The sequence below is a fragment of the Stegodyphus dumicola genome, chromosome 3, assembly GCF_044657685.1.
Source record: "Stegodyphus dumicola isolate Sdum_Otavi_A_Nest chromosome 3, ASM4465768v1".
Classification (NCBI taxonomy): domain Eukaryota; kingdom Metazoa; phylum Arthropoda; class Arachnida; order Araneae; family Eresidae; genus Stegodyphus; species Stegodyphus dumicola.
In genome coordinates, this window is record NC_140770.1 from 238,642,760 (window position 1) to 238,661,448 (window position 18,689).

The window sequence follows — 18,689 nt, forward strand, 5'->3', positions numbered from 1 at the left end:
CGCTGGTGGGCTTCTCTTGCATTTCGGAAAATTATTTATAGCTACTGTATTGTCAGTTATATGAATGGCTTATTTAATTTTGGCAAAGCACTAGAAAGCTATCTGCACAATGGAAGAGATGCCTCCGTGGAAGACTTTCTAAAGGAAACTGCCTCGTATATACGTTACACATTTTTAGAAAAACAGGAAAACGCCCTTGCAGCCAGCCCGTTCACCAGGATTGGAGTACCAGTGCTTAGCGACTTATTAATAATTGACAATACAGTAGCTATAAATAATATCATTTGGCCACTTGTGGGCATCAATTGTATGAATAAATAAAATAGTGATTTTAGAATTGAAAAACAATGTGTACTGTTTTAGTAAATTTTATTACTTTTTAGTCCTATTCAGATTAGCGATAATTCGCTCCAAGTCTGATAGGAGTTTGGACTTAGTTTATGCTTACAAAGAAGATTAAACCTTATAAGTGTTCTATTTTGCTAACCATGCAATAAAATTAAATCGTTTCATAATTATTAGATGTTTGCACCTACTTTTAATATATGAAAAAAATCAAACTGAGTACCAAAAAAGATTATAAAACTGTACATAAACAGCCATCTATTGTTATTTATGTACTCAAAATTTATCCAAATATTAACGGAAACTAAAAAGGTATCCATTTCTATTCATAATACGCAGTAGATTGCATCTGCTTACTTTCATACAATCTGAAAAATGCATGCCAGTGAAATCAGAATTTACTTGCAAAAACTGCTGTTGTAATCAAAATAAAACAGAAATATTGTATTTTTTTATTTTCATTTCCAGTTTGTGCCATAGTCTTCCTATTAAATACAAATACTGCAAAAATATTGTAAGTATTCTTTCGTACTGAGATGTATTTCTCGAATTAGGGATTGCCGTTTTAATTTAATTTTATTTCATATACACTTCAAAAGTTCTGTTTTTGTGTAAATGTATTCCTTTTTATATAAAGTGCACGTAACCTGTGTATTATTTAACAATTCAATGCACTGTTCCAAGATGAGGAATAAAACTTCCATTAAGTTATTAACTGGAAATTATAAAATCTGTTGAATTGAACATTTGCATGGATTAAACGTGGTTGCTTTTATTATTTTTTCTTGCATTTAATTCACCGCTACTCGAAGCTCAGTCACTCCAAGACATGAACATAACAGTTAAAAAATTAATAACTCACAACAGTAGATAAGATATGAATTTTGAAATCACATGCCTTTCCTTCCTTTGTAACTTATCTTTGCAACCCGGATGTCAGCATGCGCATAGTAAATCCAAACCACAAAAATTTGTAGATAAGGTGCTCAGAACTCCTAGCACAGGTTTCGCTTTTTTATTTGCCATACTAATCCTTTCAAATACGAAATGTTAAGTGCTTTGTTCATACATAATGATTAGTTTTGATGTACGTTATGATGTCATTCTCTCAGTTGTTAAAAATAATGCATGATATGTAAAAAGAAGCTTCTAAATTCGAAAAATCTCCCTGAAAGAATTTTAAAATAATAGTTCGAAATGGATATATTACCTCCAGTCCTGCGAAACGTGAATGTATTGAGTGGTACCTTTCCTACACTTCGAGAAATGACTAAAGAACTTTGGGAAGTAAGTGTATTGAGACCAGATGACGTAGTATGGTGTGTTGTTCTTTCTTACTTGAAATCCTTTCCTAGCACCAGCAACCAAGAATTTAGTACCCATTTAAACAAGCTTGGAAATACAAAGGTAAGTGCAAATGTTAAAACTCGTATAAAGCATTATAATCCTTTTCTTAGCAGAAATGCTGAATTATATGATGAGTTAGTGACTGAACTGATCACGCCTTTCAGAGAAAAAATTAATTCTTTTATTTCTGAGCGTGAAACATCTCAACAAGAGTTCGTTGATTCCGTTACAAAAGAACTTACAGCATCAGCTATTTTATTATCACATGATATTGCTGTGATTTCTTATCAAGAAAATATGTTAAACTTAACGCTGAGTTTCTTCCCAGCAGTTCATGACCCCATGGGTTTCAGATTTAATTTTGATAAATGCATCTTTTTATTTTGTGTTTTAGAGGATGGCAGGAATAAATTTTCAACTAGCTTACAAAAGGATCAAGGCTTTGCTATGCAGAAAATTGCTCTGAAAGAAATTCTTAGGAGACATATTAAACAGAATAAACTTATAAAAAGAATTTGTTTGCTGCCGGATATTAGTGATAATTTCTTAATTGCTTTAATAAAGGGAGGTTATGAGTATATAATTCCCTTATTGCTCAAATCAGCGTATATTTCAAAAAAATTATGGTCTGCAGGATTTATAATAGATCCTAGAACGGAAGACAAGACAGGTAAAAATGCTCTTTTTTACGCATTATCCCTGAAACATTCGTATCTGCTATATGTCTTGTACGATTTTGCAGCAAATGCATGTTTTAGGTCTGAAAATTCAATACGCTCGCCAGATGCTTTAATAGTGGAAAATTTGATGCTAATGACAGAGTACCTTACCAAATTAAAAGAAGCAGTAAAATGTTTGCATGTTAATAGCATTGATGGTTACTTTGCAAGAATAGATGAATTGCTTCAGATCAACAAATTTCAGATTGACATTTGTCAGCGTATGAATAAGATAAGCCAAAATATTGATTATTACGACTCACCTGAGATATATCATGAAGCAAATCAGAGAAAAAATATCATTTTAAGTGTCTTAGAAATGTACGATAAATATTTCTATTGGCAAGATTCCTCCATTCCAACCAGAGACGATTTTTCTTATTTCACAGGAAGTTTATATCATTGTGATTATTATGATAATTTAGATTTCTGTTGTACAGTACTCTTTTTCGATAACTTATTTCTCTTGAAAGAAAGACTAAGAATCGAAAATAATTTATATCGGAAAATAGAATCAGGGTTTTTTCTTAATCTCTTTTGCAAACGAATTTTTCGATGTTACGAACCAAGCGATTTTCCGGCATTTAGAATGATTATTTTCCAAAGGCGTAAGGATTTATTAAAAAGAATACGATACTTCCGCGAATCTGTTGAGAACACAAATATCTGTGAAGCAAATCTCTTGAGACGTGTGCCAGAAGATGAGACTGACACACTGACAAATTTGCCAGAAATATATGACGAATTCTTTCTTTACAGAATACAATTATACCTACATATTGCGATAAATACTATTATAAAAGATAGAAAATCCATTCTTGTGATCGAGAGAGCCCTGCAAGTTATTGGAGAAAGTGTAATAGACAGATTAGAAATTATGTCATTGCAGAATGTAATAACTTTTGGCTTACCTGCTGAACTGGTTACAGACCTGAAGAGAATACGAAATCAACTGTCTCATCTCAAGCCTGAGCATTTCTCTTGGAGATTATCTGCTGAGAATAATACTGAACTTTTTGAATCTGTGAAATCTGAATTGAAAGCTCTTAACAATGTTTTGCAGCCAGTCTTTTCCATTCAAAATTCACGCATGAAACGTTACATTTTATTACTTGCACTAAAAACATTTTATAAATCTGCAAAAGTAAACGTATCACATGAGTATTCATCTTATGTTAAAGATGATCAGATGATCATGTATCATCATTCTCTATCATCAGATGACGAAAATGATGTCAGTGATGGTTTCGAATGGAAAGACTACTTTAATTCTGCCTATGAATCTGTTAAAGAAGTAATCACACAGCCTAACGAAATTCTAACAAAAGGTTCTACAAAACGATATAAATACATTTTAAAAAACATGTTTTTGTCAGTTAAAAAGAAAGTGGATGAAATTAGATCGAATACGTCTGATATTGATGATTGTAAAAAATTGCTAAATGAATGTTTGTTACCAATTGAATACATTTTAGCCTGCGTAGCTTCTGATAAATCTATTAAGCCTTTCCCTCCAGAGCTTTCAAAGAAGTTTAAAATGAGACGCTCACTTTGCCAAATCAACAAGAACGGTAAATTAAAATTTAATTCAGAGAAAGCTTTGGTTTTGAATTCGGCAGAAAATCAAAAACAAAGAGAAGATGGAAATATATCTGAAACGAGCACCACTGTACATGAAGAGACTTGTGATCTTACAATATCAGATGTAATTGATAAAGTTGAAACTATACTTACAGACTACAAACACATGTGTGAAACAATTTTCCAAAATGCTTGCCACAAAGTGAACGAAGACTTAGTTCTCTCGTTTACAAATATACATAAACTTCGAAAGATAATATTAGGAAAAGCCTATTTGAGCGAAAAGGATAAAAGGACAATTAGAAAGGACATTACAGATTCAAATAAAGCAGTGAAAAAGTTAAAAAATACCGTTTTTAAAAAGAAATTATCTTCAGAAGAAGTAAATATTGAACTCTCAAAACTTCGATTCAAAGAAAAAGAATGGAAAGAATTATCCGAAGACTATGAAACTGATCCAATCAATTTTTTGGCACGCATTGAAATAGTTTCCGATATTCTAGTTGAAATTGAAAGTGTGATGGAACTAAATGAAATGGACAAAAAGCAGTACGACAGGTTTTGTGACAAACTAGATCTGTCTGAAGAATCTAAAGCGATATTAATTAGAATAGTGAAAGGGTACAAGGAGAAAAATCCTGGTGATCAGTTCGAATTTCTCAGTAATAGAATAAAATTACTTAAGCTCGTCTTAATCGAGGAAAATAAGAATATTGCAATGCTCTGGGATAAAGTAAGGAGTCGAAAATCTACAGACCACACACAACTCCGCGAAGCACTTATTCGGCTATATCTGAACGATCTTGAAGTCCGATTATCGTCAGAAACTCTTTTATTTGACTGCATGAACATATTGAAAAACGAAACGTTACGAGATTTGTTGAGAAAATCTTCTCATTTATTTAATGGTATTGATCTTAGAAACGTTTTAGCGCATGGAAATCCGTTATTTGAATCATTGAGTAAACTAATGTGCCCTGATGATTTACCATCTGCACTTGTAAACAAAATGCTGTGTTTAATTTTGGACGATGAGATAATAGATATCATGCTGAAAATTCGAAGTGAAACAGGAGCAGACTATGCAAAATTTATGAACATTATGAATGATGAAACTGGAAAATACAAACATTTATGTGAGCAAATAAGAAAAAGTGAAAATTGGAAAGATTATGCAAAGTTAATTCCCCTTAAAAGCTAGAAATAACTGCTTGCCTTAAACATGAGTTGAAATTCAGAGTCCTAATGTAAAAGTAGAATTTACGACTTTAACTAAAGATAAAAGGAAACAGTTAATTAAAATATGAGTTACTTCTAAACATAGATACATTTTTCAAAACAATCCAAATACTATCGTGTAACATGTGTGCTTGAAAGATATTTCTGCAATTGATTGCTACATATTACGAAAACTAGAGTGACTTTACAACATAGTATCACTTTATTATTAAGCTGATATTTAGTATTAAGAAACTTTAAATTATTGGTACTTATTCAGAATTAAATGTCTAATTTAATTTAAAGTTAACTGAATGTACTGATTAATTGGAGTTGTGTAACATTCACATATTTTGTGTATGCTGGGGTTATATCAGATACTCTAAAATTTATCTAATAGAGGTATTTAATTGTCAAAAACTGTTCAAGTGATGTGGGTATAGCAACTGGTTTCAATAATTTAAATTTGTGTATAATCATGAAATTGTAATAATAACAAGTTTCAAATAATTTATAAATATTATGTTCGCATCTGTGCAATAACAGTAAAATAGTGCTTATGAGCCTTAATTTAATTTTTGTTAGCAAATACATGAAAATGTGGTGAAATAATTTCTCTTGTAATTGCTTTTAATTAATATATAAATATATCTTTATTATACCTATTGCCTAACATAAGTAATTAATATATTAAATGTAAGTCAAAATATTTATTATTTCGAATTGCAAAAGTTAAATTTTAAAATAATTGATGGAATTTTTTAACTTAGTTTTTTAAATATTTTTTACGCTTTTGCTGTTGAGTGTAAATAATACATATCAAAGTGCATACGTTGCTTGCAAGTTAAAAATGTGTTATAAAATTCATTTGGTATGTATAGAGTAAACATATTAGGAAAGAAACCTTTTAAAATGTTACTCGTATTTAAGCTTTTCATCAATTTAATCTTCTTACATGTACAAGAAGCTTTAAACTACTTATTATAAATGTGATAATACATTAGTTAAAGTATTTACTGTTCTCTTTTTTATATGATATATTATATAGACCACAAATTAATTTTCATTAACATTTTGTAAGCAGAAATTATTTTTAAAGTACACAGTAAGAACCACAAGTTTCAATGTATTTGAATTAGAGATGTAAAATACCATTTTGCAAATACAAACAATAAAATTTTTATGGTCTTGACAGCTCATGTACATACGTAATAGGCTCTACCAGTGCTCTTAAATACTTTGCTTAAAGCTCAGTAGCCTAAATGACAACAGATTAAGCCTTATATAAGTTAATAGTTTTACTGTGTTTCCAATGATCCTGCTAATTCATAACGTCTTTACATATTTCATGGTTACATACATCAGGGCAATTACCAGAGTTTCTTCTTGTCCTTCCTCCTCTGGCTATCTGGAACAATTAATTAGTTGCATACTAGTTAGCAATTAATTAGTTGCACACTAGTTAAACTTATTTCGATTAAATCGTGTGACCGATTGGCATTTGTCCCGCAGTTAAAATTAACACGAATAAAAAAATGGTATTTATAATATAAAACGAAATAAATATAACACAGAGAAACATTTAGAGACCACTTTTATTTTCAAGAAATTTTCCAATTTCAAAATTTCTCCAGGTATTTACACGATACAAACTATTCTCTAGAAATAAATATCCTTTTCTAGAATGACTCGTTTATTATTCTCATAAAAATCGAAAGACAGTTGTGTACGCAAATTCCTGCGGCTCACTGTTAACCTTTTCAACATTTTTATATATTCTATTTCTTAGATGCCTAAAGATTATATACGAGTACAAACCAGATTAGATTCAAACCATAAATACAGAAGAAAAGAAACTACGTTGTATATATTTGTGTCTAAGAAAGCAATAAAGTTGAATGTTTAATACTGAGGGTTTAATATTGATACAAATTTACAAAGAGAAAAACATCAACCAATTTTGTAAAACAAAGATAGTTATTTCATTTTCTTCTTTAGTTCTTTCAGTCATAGTTTAAAAAAGAAAGAAAGGAAGATGCCTTATTTTAAAATACAATACTCATACTCTGAAATAAAGAATCAAATCTCAGCTTATTAATGAATTACTTAAAGCATCAAATAATTCACAATATATATTTAATTTAACTGTAAAAAGAAGTTCTCATTCCACAGCATTAAGTTCCGCTATATATTTTTATTACTGCTAAAAACTGATTTTTATCTAATTGTTTTTTTTCTGTAATTTTATTTCGAAACATGTCAGTTCCAGTTGATCAGTTGAAGAAATCACTGTCCTTTCGTTTTTGAATAAACTAGAGGTATGGATATCCAAAATTTCAAAACAAGATTTCCTTTTGTCACGCTTTTACACGGAAAATAATTTTAGAAATTTCAGGTTATTTAAATTATGTCTTTTATTATTTCAGACAATAACCTGAAACGAAGCATTTTGAATGTGAAATAATAATTTATTCAAGTCATCGAGGAAGGAGAATCTAAAAACGATCTTTAGGGTTTCAATATTTATTAAAATAACTTCTAACTATCTGACTTTAAACACAAATATCTGATAGTTAATCATCTGCTACATTTGCGAAGTTATTTTTTTATATCTTGTTTTCTTTCCTCAATTTTTTTTAATATATCTTGTTTTCTTTCCTCAAATCGCCCACCAGCGGCCGAGCGGTAAAGACGCTGAACACTGGTAGTTCGGTCCGAGGTTCGAATCCCGCGAACGGGCTGGCTGCATGGGCGTTTTCGTGGTTTTCCCCATGTGTAACGTGTATACGAGCCAGTTTCCCTTAGAAAGTCCTCCACGAAAGGCATCCCTCCCCATAGGCAGATAGCCCTAGTGTGCTTTGCCATAATTAAATACACCACACCTTTCCTCAAATCAACGTCTTCTCGAAAATGTTTTTCAGTTATCTGAAAACGAAAAACGTAAAGTACTGTTAATATATTCAAAAATTATTTACCGATGCTCATAAATGTTCATTAGTTTTAGAGTAAACAGTTGCAACATAACTGCAATATTTTATGGTAACATTCCCTCCCCAAATTTAAAATTTATTAGGTTTAGCATTTGTTAACTAAGTAAATAAGGTTTAGCCTGTACTTATTTAAAAAAGAAACTTCAAGTACAATATTTTCGAATATTCAGTTAATAATGATATTAAAATTAAATAATGATATTAAGTTAAATAATAAATTTAAGTTAAATAATGATATTAAGATTATTCCAAATATTATGGTTGCTAATATCATCAAATTAACAGTAATTCTATTATTAATGCATAATGCTTTTTAAACTTCCTCTGTGCTGCTAAATATGTGATTTATTACTGAGGTTATTAAAACCTTTTAATCTGCATTTTTGTTCTGAACAAAAATTCAATATTTTAATTTAAAAAAAATTATGATCTTCCTGTGATGTCAAAATGTAATATCTGATTACAGCGCTCTAACGATGAGACATTAAATACACTAAAATAATGACGTACAGTAAGAAAAGAATTAAAAGCCGCTATCTTTTTATACATCTCATTTTACTTAACGTTCTGTCTAATCTTATCTATGACTGAAGTTTCGTTTCTGACTTAACCTGGGAAACCATGCATAGAAATAAAGGTCTTAAGTTCAGCTGTGAGATAAACACAGCATTAAGCTCTTCATGACATATAACCATCTGGATGTTTCCACATATGGTTTCATAACCATCCGATAAAGTGCATAATTTCCTTACTGTCCTTTTTATCTTATTTAATCTAGATTACATTACTTCCTTCCAGTTTCAACTCTCGCAAATGTTTTGATTACAAAGTTTAATTATTGAATAATATTTCCAGCGATTTCACTTTGCTGTGTAATAAATCTTGATAAGGCGAAGACTTAAGTCTGTTCAAAATTGTATGAACAAAACTATATTTAAGAGCAAATTTTTATTATATCTGTCTAATTTTTAATGATCGGATGTTTAAGTATTAAAAATAATAAAAATACTATGGAAAAAAGGCACTAAAGTTGTTTATACAGTCACTTTAAAAAGTCACAAATATAAATAATTAATAAAGTTCCATCATAAAAATCTAAATAACAGGATTAATAAATATATAAACAGTGCTGTTATATCCGCCCCCTTCCAAAAAATAAAGATTTAATAATATATATAAATCGAAATCAAATATTACTTGTAAATTATGAATTGTTTGCCCAATATCAAAATTCTACAAAGTAAGTGATGTAGAACTCAAAGCTTATCTTCAAAATATGCTATTTCTGCCAGGGTTAGGCGAAATTACAATATAACTACTTATGTATGGTCCAATTATAATGTAATTATAATAATAGTTGATAATTAATCAAAATTGTAATAATAGTTCATTGTTAATCAATTACATCACAACTATAAAATAATTTAAGTGCTGTTATAATTTTATTGTAATTGTTGTGCATGTAATTACTGTAATTATAATCAAATTTATTAGCATCTGTGATTTATTACACCTTAAAGGAAGTATGTTGTTTTTACTTAATGCATAAAATTCTATTGCCGTAGACTAAAATTTTAAACAGGAACAAGCCCCAAAACTGAAGGCTAGAAATAATCTAGCAGTGGCTCTCGCCACATTTTTCCACGCGCGAAAGACAAGACCAGAAATTCATCTTAGACGCGCTCTCGCATATAGCGAGTATTGCCACTCGGAAATGCATAATATCTTTAATTTATTTTTTAAATGCAAGCAGCCTGTCATTGATCAGCCAGAGTTGATTATTACACTGCAGTTATTTTATTTATTATCTAAAAATGAAATTCGACAAATTACAAAATATAACAGAAGGGATTCAGCGTAATCAAGTATAAAAACATTTCGCAAAATTCTGAAAAAAAATTTACGAACTGATTATATAATAGATATGATAACATTCAAAATCTATTTTTAAAATATATTATATAATTAATCATATGTAAGCATTTACCCTACGCACAAATATTAAACAGGAAGCTGCTCTCCATACTACAATAATTCCATCCCACGCAGTTCTTTCGCAAATCATATTACGAAACCGTGTACAAACAGAACACATTTAATGCTTTTGGGGTAATATTTCTATTAATGAAAGTTCATTCAAGATCTTTATTTATAAACAAACTCAACAAAGTCAAATATTTGAAAAGCATAGAGTAACATTCAGTCAGTAGAAAACAGATTTTTTGAGAAAACCGTCTAAAGTTACACAGTTAAACATTAAAATGTAATTATCACAATTCAATCCTTTTTAGTAAAATCATCATAGCAAATTATAATTTAAGACAAATATACATATGTTTAGAATCATTAGTAATGCTGCAAAAACTGTGATCAAATGCATACGCTGTCTTTTTATCAAAAATATTTTCTCTGTTTTCTAATTCTCTTAACTTTACGCTTAGTGTTGCTGATTTTCTTTTTCATTCCGTATTTCTTTATACATGAAAGAATGAATTCATATCCATTCAAAAGTGAAAATCCCAGCCATAGTCCACTGTAACCGCCCAGTAAGCTGAAGACTTCGATGAACTGCGAAGAGAGTAATAAAAAATCTCAAAGGAAAAACAGCAAAACAAAATTTGTTATTCTTCAAAAGAAATGTTAAATAGCGGGTAAATTAACTTTAACAGAAAATGAAATTATTTTGAAGAAAAAAAATCTAGTCTCAAAAACAAATTCCACGGTTGCACTGGAAAGGAACTTAAACGGTTGTTAATTACATTAAAATTTTCAAAATCCACGGAAAATATTTAATATTTTTTGCAACATTAATATACTGGAATTGCATACTATTCTTGTACAAAAACTGAGAACTGTGAAAGAAACCTGAAACAAAATAGAGGCATTGTTATCATTATAAATGTATAAATATTTTGTGTTTTCATAAAACTGTATTAACATTTATTTACTTTATAATTTTTAAACGAAGTACTTTTCCCTTACACTTTGAACACGTTTAATTTCCATTTATACATTAGTTAATTCGTATTCGTACAGATTTTACATGTTTTAGAATTTTATTTGCATATTTGCAATTGCCTCATGTTTCATATTTAAGGTTTTGTAAATTATAACGTCTTTGCTATAATATTTAGCGTCTTTGCAAATTGGTAATGGTTTTTATAAAAAATAAAAGATAGCATTATAAAAATTCTTGGCAGATAAAATATTTATCGACAAACTAGGGATATGTGTTATACAATGAACCAATCTGTTAACAAATTGATGATATTTGGCAAAAGTTTACATTGTTTGGCAATGTTTTGAATTTTTTCTTTAATTTGAAGCACTTAAATTGAAGGAACAGAAAACAAGATATGAAAAAATTCTTGAAATCCTCCGTCTGAGCTTCTGTTTGTAATTACACCACCTGTGAATATTAATTTGTTATCGTTGACGAAAGTTAGTAATAGTCCGTAGTCTGTCAGAGTATTTAATTTTTAGCGTAGTGAAGTAGCTAATGCTGTTATTGCGAATTTGTTGGCTAGTAGATGGTTTCCAAAGCATGTTTCTGACTGTTTTTGTTGTCTGTTTGCTGTCTGCATCATTAACGTCTAGTGCAATCTAACACTGAAACTGTCAGTCTGTTTTGATGCAGAACTCAAAACATTAATGAAACTTGTTTTATCTATGTCCTCAGAAATGCTTGAGAAAAACGTTTACCCAAGTTCAACTGTTCAAGATAGAACTTAAGTAACACCTTAGCTGCATAGCAAAAAAAAAATTGATATCATTATGGTATTACTTATTTCAAAAACTAATAGCCAATTATTACTTGCTCGCACTTTTTTTAAATTTTGACATTTATTCCATGTGCTAAGTTTTGCATTTTGTAAATCATCATTATCAGCATTCTCTAGATTTTCACTTTTGACAGTCAGGTATGACGAATGTGGTGGAACTTAATTGTTACTTTTATTAAACCACTCATAATAAGCAGATAAGATTTTCCTATGAAGTACTTAACGGTCATTCAATGAAATAATTTTTCATCTATGGAAAACATACTATATACTTTATTATTTTGACGCTCTTTTTCAGATTTTTAAAGTTTATGATCCTCCCAAAGATGGTTCATATTGCATTCATGTTTATATTTTACCCAAATAAAGAAAAGTCTGATTTATTTTCATCTTTTTTATCAGTTGCACAACTTAATGCATTTCAAAGTTCAGAAGAGTTCAAAGTTATAAATGTTCTACGTCAAATTACCCCGGAAGCGTATTTTTACTTCCTCCCTAGGAAACCATGGAGGTACGCAACCCGCGACTAAATTTGGTGATTTACGAGGTCTTGGCGAAATTGTGTGGCTAGCGCATGCGCAGAGATGGACGAACTATGGTGATCATATATCGTATTTTGTAGCGTGACACCTGATCGCCGATATTTCCTAATGGCGGCTTATATGTAATTGTGCAGTGTCAAACATAATTACTAAAGCAGCAAACTTCATATGTGATTAGTGGGGGATATTAAATAAAGAAAAATGGCGGTTCATTTTTCAACAGAGTGTACTTACGGTGCTTTTTTTTTTTTTTTTTTATGGCTTGACTACGTGTTGAGCAAATGAATGTTGAGCTATTGGCAGTTACTAGCACTGCATATCGTTAGCATGGTCGCATTACAGTAATGATACATATTAGGTATACACGGAAATAAAAAACGCCTTTAGATGAGCATGAGCTCATATGATAGGATAGCAATGTAGGTAGAAGTGCTTTTTTTTCGGCTTATGGAATGTTGGAGTTGTACATTACATGTCTCAGTACCTATGTTATCACACCTTTCCTGTAAATTTGTGGGATTTAGTAAACCATGATATTTAATAATCATTATATTTGGTTGAAAGTGAACAATAAAATAATAATAATTCTTTCTAATTTAATAATTACTATTCTTAGTTTAGCCTATATAGTTCAGTATTAACTTTATAACTATAACATGCATATATTTACCTATTAAATAATTCTTTTAAGATATGTATTGTTTCTTATAAAAAATCAATAAAAAGTGGATGTATAAAAAGTTCATAATTTATTCATTTTAATAGTTTTTATTTAACTCATTTCATCTTCCTTTGCTTCCGTTGTCTAGTTTTTAACATATACAAACACTTACCAAGTGTGATATATTTTCTTTTATATATATATATATGGGGACACATCATGAGTGGCATTATATTCAAAATATGTATTTAAGTTTTAAAGGAAAATTCAGTCTGAGAAATAGTTTATCATGTAAGAAATGTTAATCAAAAGTAACATAGTTAGATAATATATTTTGAAAGATCATTTTAAGTAATTATTACATTTATAAGTATTAGGTTTATTTTAGATTTTAACATATACTTGAGTAATTGATTATTACTATCCCTTTAATAACAGATTTAAATAAATTATAAATATATCTTTTCTTACTTAGACATAAGTAATTATCATTTCTTTAACTTTTTCTTCATTAAGAGACTTAGTTTTCACCCTTTAAAAAATTCTATTATTTATAATTTAAAAACTTGTCCTAATAAGATATAAAAAGTATATTTTATAACTCATAGTGATAGTGTTCCATTTAAAAACTGTTATTAGAAATGCAGGTATCTTTTTCTGTTATATGGGCACTGCAAAAAACAGTGTTAAAATATGTGATAACTTGCTGAAGAGCAACAATGTGATCAGCTAAGTCATCTTGGTTTATTGAGTGAACTGAGCCAAATATTCATGTGGGTAGGGTACGAAGTGCGCCAAACTTGATCGAAAATCCCCGACCCCCTCTTTTTTAATCCACGAACTGCGCGACGTTTCCTGTCCCCCATTTCTTTCCAAGAAGTTTGGGTGCTACAAAAAGTCGTTTTTCGCCATTAATGGGACATTCTATTGACACTGCAAGTCTTTATTTTCGTTTATCAATATTGTAAAATTTGTGCATGTAAAACAAATATTAATTTAAAGTCTGGCGTGTGCTAAAAAATAAATTTCTTTTACACTCATTTTAAAGTTTTATGATGCTTAAAGGAATGATGAGCCAGATCTTTTTTAATTCTCTGTAAGAATTAAACACTTTCCAAGTTGTAGATTTTAGTCGCTGATATATACGAGAATGGTTTTAACTTTCAAATTTACCATTTTAGGTAAACAGTTCTAATTTAATTATAAAAAATATCTTTATTAAATCTAAAAACGTACATATATATATATCAGTTTTGAATAGTAAAATTGATAGATTAATGACATACACAAAACTGATACATAATCAACGTATCAAATATCGGATTTGTAGCTCACCTTAAATAAGTTTCTTGTCTAGATAAATATTAACAAATCTTCTTAGATAGCAGAATGGTTTTAACTTTCAAATTTACCATTTTAGGTAAACAGTTCTAATTTAATTATAAAAAATATCTTTATTAAATCTAAAAATTGGACTTCTTAAGTCGTTCTAAATTCACACTAATACTATTGCAAAATATTCCCGTATTAAGCTTTCCATTTTTAATAATTGAAGTTATTTTAAGGTTATTTAACTTTGTTACAAATTCCATATTTTAATACTAGAAACGTTTAAATATTTATTCTGTGTTCCACCTGATGTACTTTGGCATACATTTAATTTCTAATACACATTTAATTAATAAATTAATAATTATGAGCGTCAGCAGAATTTTCATAATTAACAATAAATAAATAAATAAATAAACTCCCTTATATTCATGCCCTGGGATTTTCAGTTCCCTTTTAATCCATTCCTTTTTCACATATTGTTGCACTGTACTCAAGCTTTCATGTATGTAGAATTTATATACTTTGTATTGTATTTATGCCATTTTATATTTAAATGATAATTTTTACAAATTCTTGCTTCATAACTCTATTTAACAGAAGATGTTTCTAACACCTTTGCAAAGCTTAATCTTCAGCATGTAGCTTATTTTCTAACCTAGTTTCAGGCTGAATTATTTGTAAAATTAGTTACTTGAAATTATTTGTTAACAAAGATGGTCGTTAAATCACGCTAATAATATTTCTAACTGTTGTAATTTATAGTGCGACGAGTTCATACGATTTATAATATACACTCATGTCCATAAATTAAGGATAATTCGGAGTCACGCGGAAATCGAACTCTAAAATAAATATATCACCTGTAAAATCACTACACACATCTTCAAGAATCATGTGCAAATTTCAGGAAGTAACCAGATGACACCAATGGTACGTCACAAGACGAGAGTGTAAGAGAGTGATATATAAGGAATACAGGCAAAGAAGTAAAATTGTTCGCAGGCGCTTTATAAGCATTTCAGTGCAATAACCGAATAGTTATGACACAAAGGACGCATTTGGATGATTTTTTACGTGGCAGAATTATCGGCCGTCTGGAATGTGGGCGTACCCAACTGGAAGTATCAGACGAACTTGGAATTGCCCAGAGTGTCATCTCCAGGCTTTGGCAACGATTCCAAGATGATGGTAATGTGAGTAGACGTTACAGCACAGGTCGCCCCAGAGTTACAACGCCGAATGACGACCGGTATTTGGCAGTTACTGCCAAAAGAAACGGGCGGAGCACAACCTCAGACCTGTCTCGTCAGCTCTCTTCAGCCACTGGTACGACAATTTCAAGGCAGACCGTGTACAGACGCTTAGGGCAGATTGGTCTGTATGCTCATAGACCTGTCAGACGCGTTCCACTTACTGCAACTCACTGTCGCCTGCGGTTAGCCTGGAGTAGAGAGCATGCATTGTGTACACCGCAACAGTGGGCTTGTGTGATGTTTTCCGACGAGTCCAGGTTTAGTTTGCAGTCTGATTCTCGCCTGATTTTCATATGGAGAGCTCCAGGTACCCGTTACCACCAAGAAAACATCATTGAACGACACCGTTACGGTGGTGCAGGAGTGCTCGTTTGGGGTGGAATTATTTTGGGTTCCAGAACTGACCTGCATGTTCAAATTGGAACCATGACAAGCCAAATCTATCGGGACGTCATTCTGGAACAACATGTACGTTTGTTTCGGGAAGCCATGGGCGCACAATTTGTGTTTATGGATGACAACGCCCGTCCTCACCGTGCAAACATCGTAAGCGAATGCCTTCAATCGGAGGAAATCACCCGTATGAACTGGCCAGCATTCTCACCGGACTTGAATCCAGTAGAGTACGTGTGGGATATGCTTGGCCGAGGAGTTTCAGCCCGTCAACCTCCTCCTACATGTCTACCGGAATTTCGGAGAGCATTGCTTTTTGGGTGGTGTAATATCCACCAAGATCAGATATCATACCAACCATGTAATATTGGTTTTTTGTAAATAGGTTTTTTTTTGTAATTTGCTCCAGGGAGAAACAATCGCTAATTTTTTTAATAATATCAAACATATAGCATCTTTTTTTGCTCTTTACCTTTCGTTTAATAAATAAGCTTTACAAATAAGTCAAATTTGGTTTGCTTCTAACTCTTCCTTAGCCTGATTTTGCATTATCCTTAATTTATGGACATGAGTGTAATTCATTTATAATTTTTACAGCAGTATTGAAATTAATAGCAGATACTGATAATGTTATACATTTAGATTGCCATTGCTTTCTGCACTCATGCTTTTATGCTACTTCCTAATATTTCATAATGGCATACAGGTAAGTTTAACTTATTCATTAAACATGTAAATCTCTAATTCAGCCCACTTTTGTTCTTACGTGCGCTGTATCTTCTATTTTCTTTAATATATTGTTCAGCCTAATTTCAAAAGGTCTTATGATCAAGCGGAAAAGTCACTAAACATTAGTAGTTCGACCCGAGTTTCTAGTCCCAGTGATCCCCTAGCTCTTTCTTTTTTTGTACTTATTTACTGTGTAAAAATGTATAGTAATTTCAGTTCATGAAATAAAAAATACTTTTAAAATTTATTCTTTAAAAATATTGCAAAATTTTTCACCCTAGAGTATCTTTTTACAAATCCCTCTAATAAGAAAAAGTAAGGAAAAAAATTAACTTGGTTTCGGTGATTGGTACCTCAGTGCAAATTATGTGTAACTTTTTCCAAAAGCATAGAGTTTATATGGATATCAATAAATTATGGATTATTTCTCATCTAATTTTCTTAACATTTTTATTCCAGAATTTTCCTTTCACACTGTAGTGTTTAACTTTATGCGTTTTCTATAATAATTTACATTTGTTTATAATTTTACGCGAATGAAAGTGATTATTTAATTGTATAAGCTTTGCTGAAAAATAAACGAGAAAACAAAATTCTATCACTTGCGGTCAAAAGAGTGTTTGATGTAATAATTCTTATATATTTTCTTTAATAGTTTTTATTTAATTTCTTTCATTTATGCATTACTACATAGTTCTTTTCAAAAAATATTTTTCTGTGCCGCTATGTCCGTATTTCAGTTTCAAGGAATGCGTGCTCCGTGTAGGGTATATAATGCTTAATAAACTTATGATATGAAAGAGATCTAAATTCTCTTCTCATTTCTACTGTATTTTTTAAATTTCAACCCCTAAGAAATTTACTCTAGAAATCGTTTTCATGATTTAATATTTTATACTTATTTATTTATTTTATTCATACTTTAGCATTTTCTTTAAGTTTATTCTTTATCATGCTAACCTGCTTTTAAATATTTTTCTCAATACTTTTGTAATTTAAAATTATTACATTTATTATGATATTTCACATTAATTTGTTTGAATACAATGGATTGTAATAATTAACCTACAATTTTTGGGTAAGATGAAACACGTCTTAGGAAATCTAATCGTGAAATCATTCCATACCTGCGCTTGTTAAGTAAATCCTCGATTCTTTCCTTCCTTGTTTGCGTAATTCCTGTTTGTTATTTTTTGATGCTGCTTCACACCATTTATTGCAGCGTATATATCTATCTGAATTTGACGAATTACATCTGTGAAGACAAATATATTAGGATGGGAATGATAAAAATTCGCTCTGAATTTTGAATGAAATGCTTCACATGCATTAGTTGTTCTTTCCGATGAAATATCAGCGCAAGCCCAAAGTATCGGGGGAAATTTTGCATCCTCATCTAGGTAGTTCTCGGTTATGTAATCAGTAAAGTGTGTGATGTTTGCATCCCGTGGTTGCTCTGACATCAGATCTTCAACGAAGCTATACGAAACTTCAGTAGCATCCAAAAAGGGTAATCCAAATACCAGTCGAAGCCATCTACCAATTTCTGAATTACCATTCCTATGTTGTTGCTGCAATCCGCACTGTTGAAGTTTTCGCCACCAAGCTTGAGTCAAGTGGAATCTACATCCTATAATAGAACATTCAGGCCACATTTTTCTCACAGCTTCATGGATTGCATATTCAAAATCTGCCACCACAATTTCTGACTGAAAATTCAAATGCAAATTAGAACAGAGTTCTTTCAGTTTTTGAAACATAGTTTCGTATATTGCCGTAGACTTTCCTGGTAGCAAA

General features: G+C 30.6%; 2 protein-coding genes across 4 annotated transcripts in view; one reads left to right on the forward strand and one right to left on the reverse strand.

Annotated features, from left to right (window-relative positions):
- Positions 1-1,266: 1,266 nt before the first annotated feature.
- Positions 1,267-18,689, forward strand: part of LOC118191601 (degenerin mec-10-like) — a 174,781-nt gene continuing 157,358 nt past the window's right edge. For 2 of the 3 annotated variants that reach the window (XM_085813951.1, XM_085813950.1), the window contains exon 1: positions 1,267-1,752. In XM_085813951.1, coding sequence (XP_085670077.1) covers positions 1,543-1,752 — 210 coding nt within the window. In that variant the 5' untranslated portion in view covers positions 1,267-1,542. The remainder of the gene's footprint in view (positions 1,753-18,689) is intronic. The other variant, XM_085813952.1, reaches the window with a different exon arrangement.
- LOC118191608 (epithelial sodium channel subunit gamma-like) overlaps positions 9,975-18,689 on the reverse strand; it is a 76,641-nt gene continuing 67,926 nt past the window's right edge. The window contains exon 10 of the mRNA XM_085812297.1: positions 9,975-10,768. Within this exon, the coding sequence (XP_085668423.1) occupies positions 10,595-10,768 (174 nt within the window). The 3' untranslated portion in view covers positions 9,975-10,594. The remainder of the gene's footprint in view (positions 10,769-18,689) is intronic.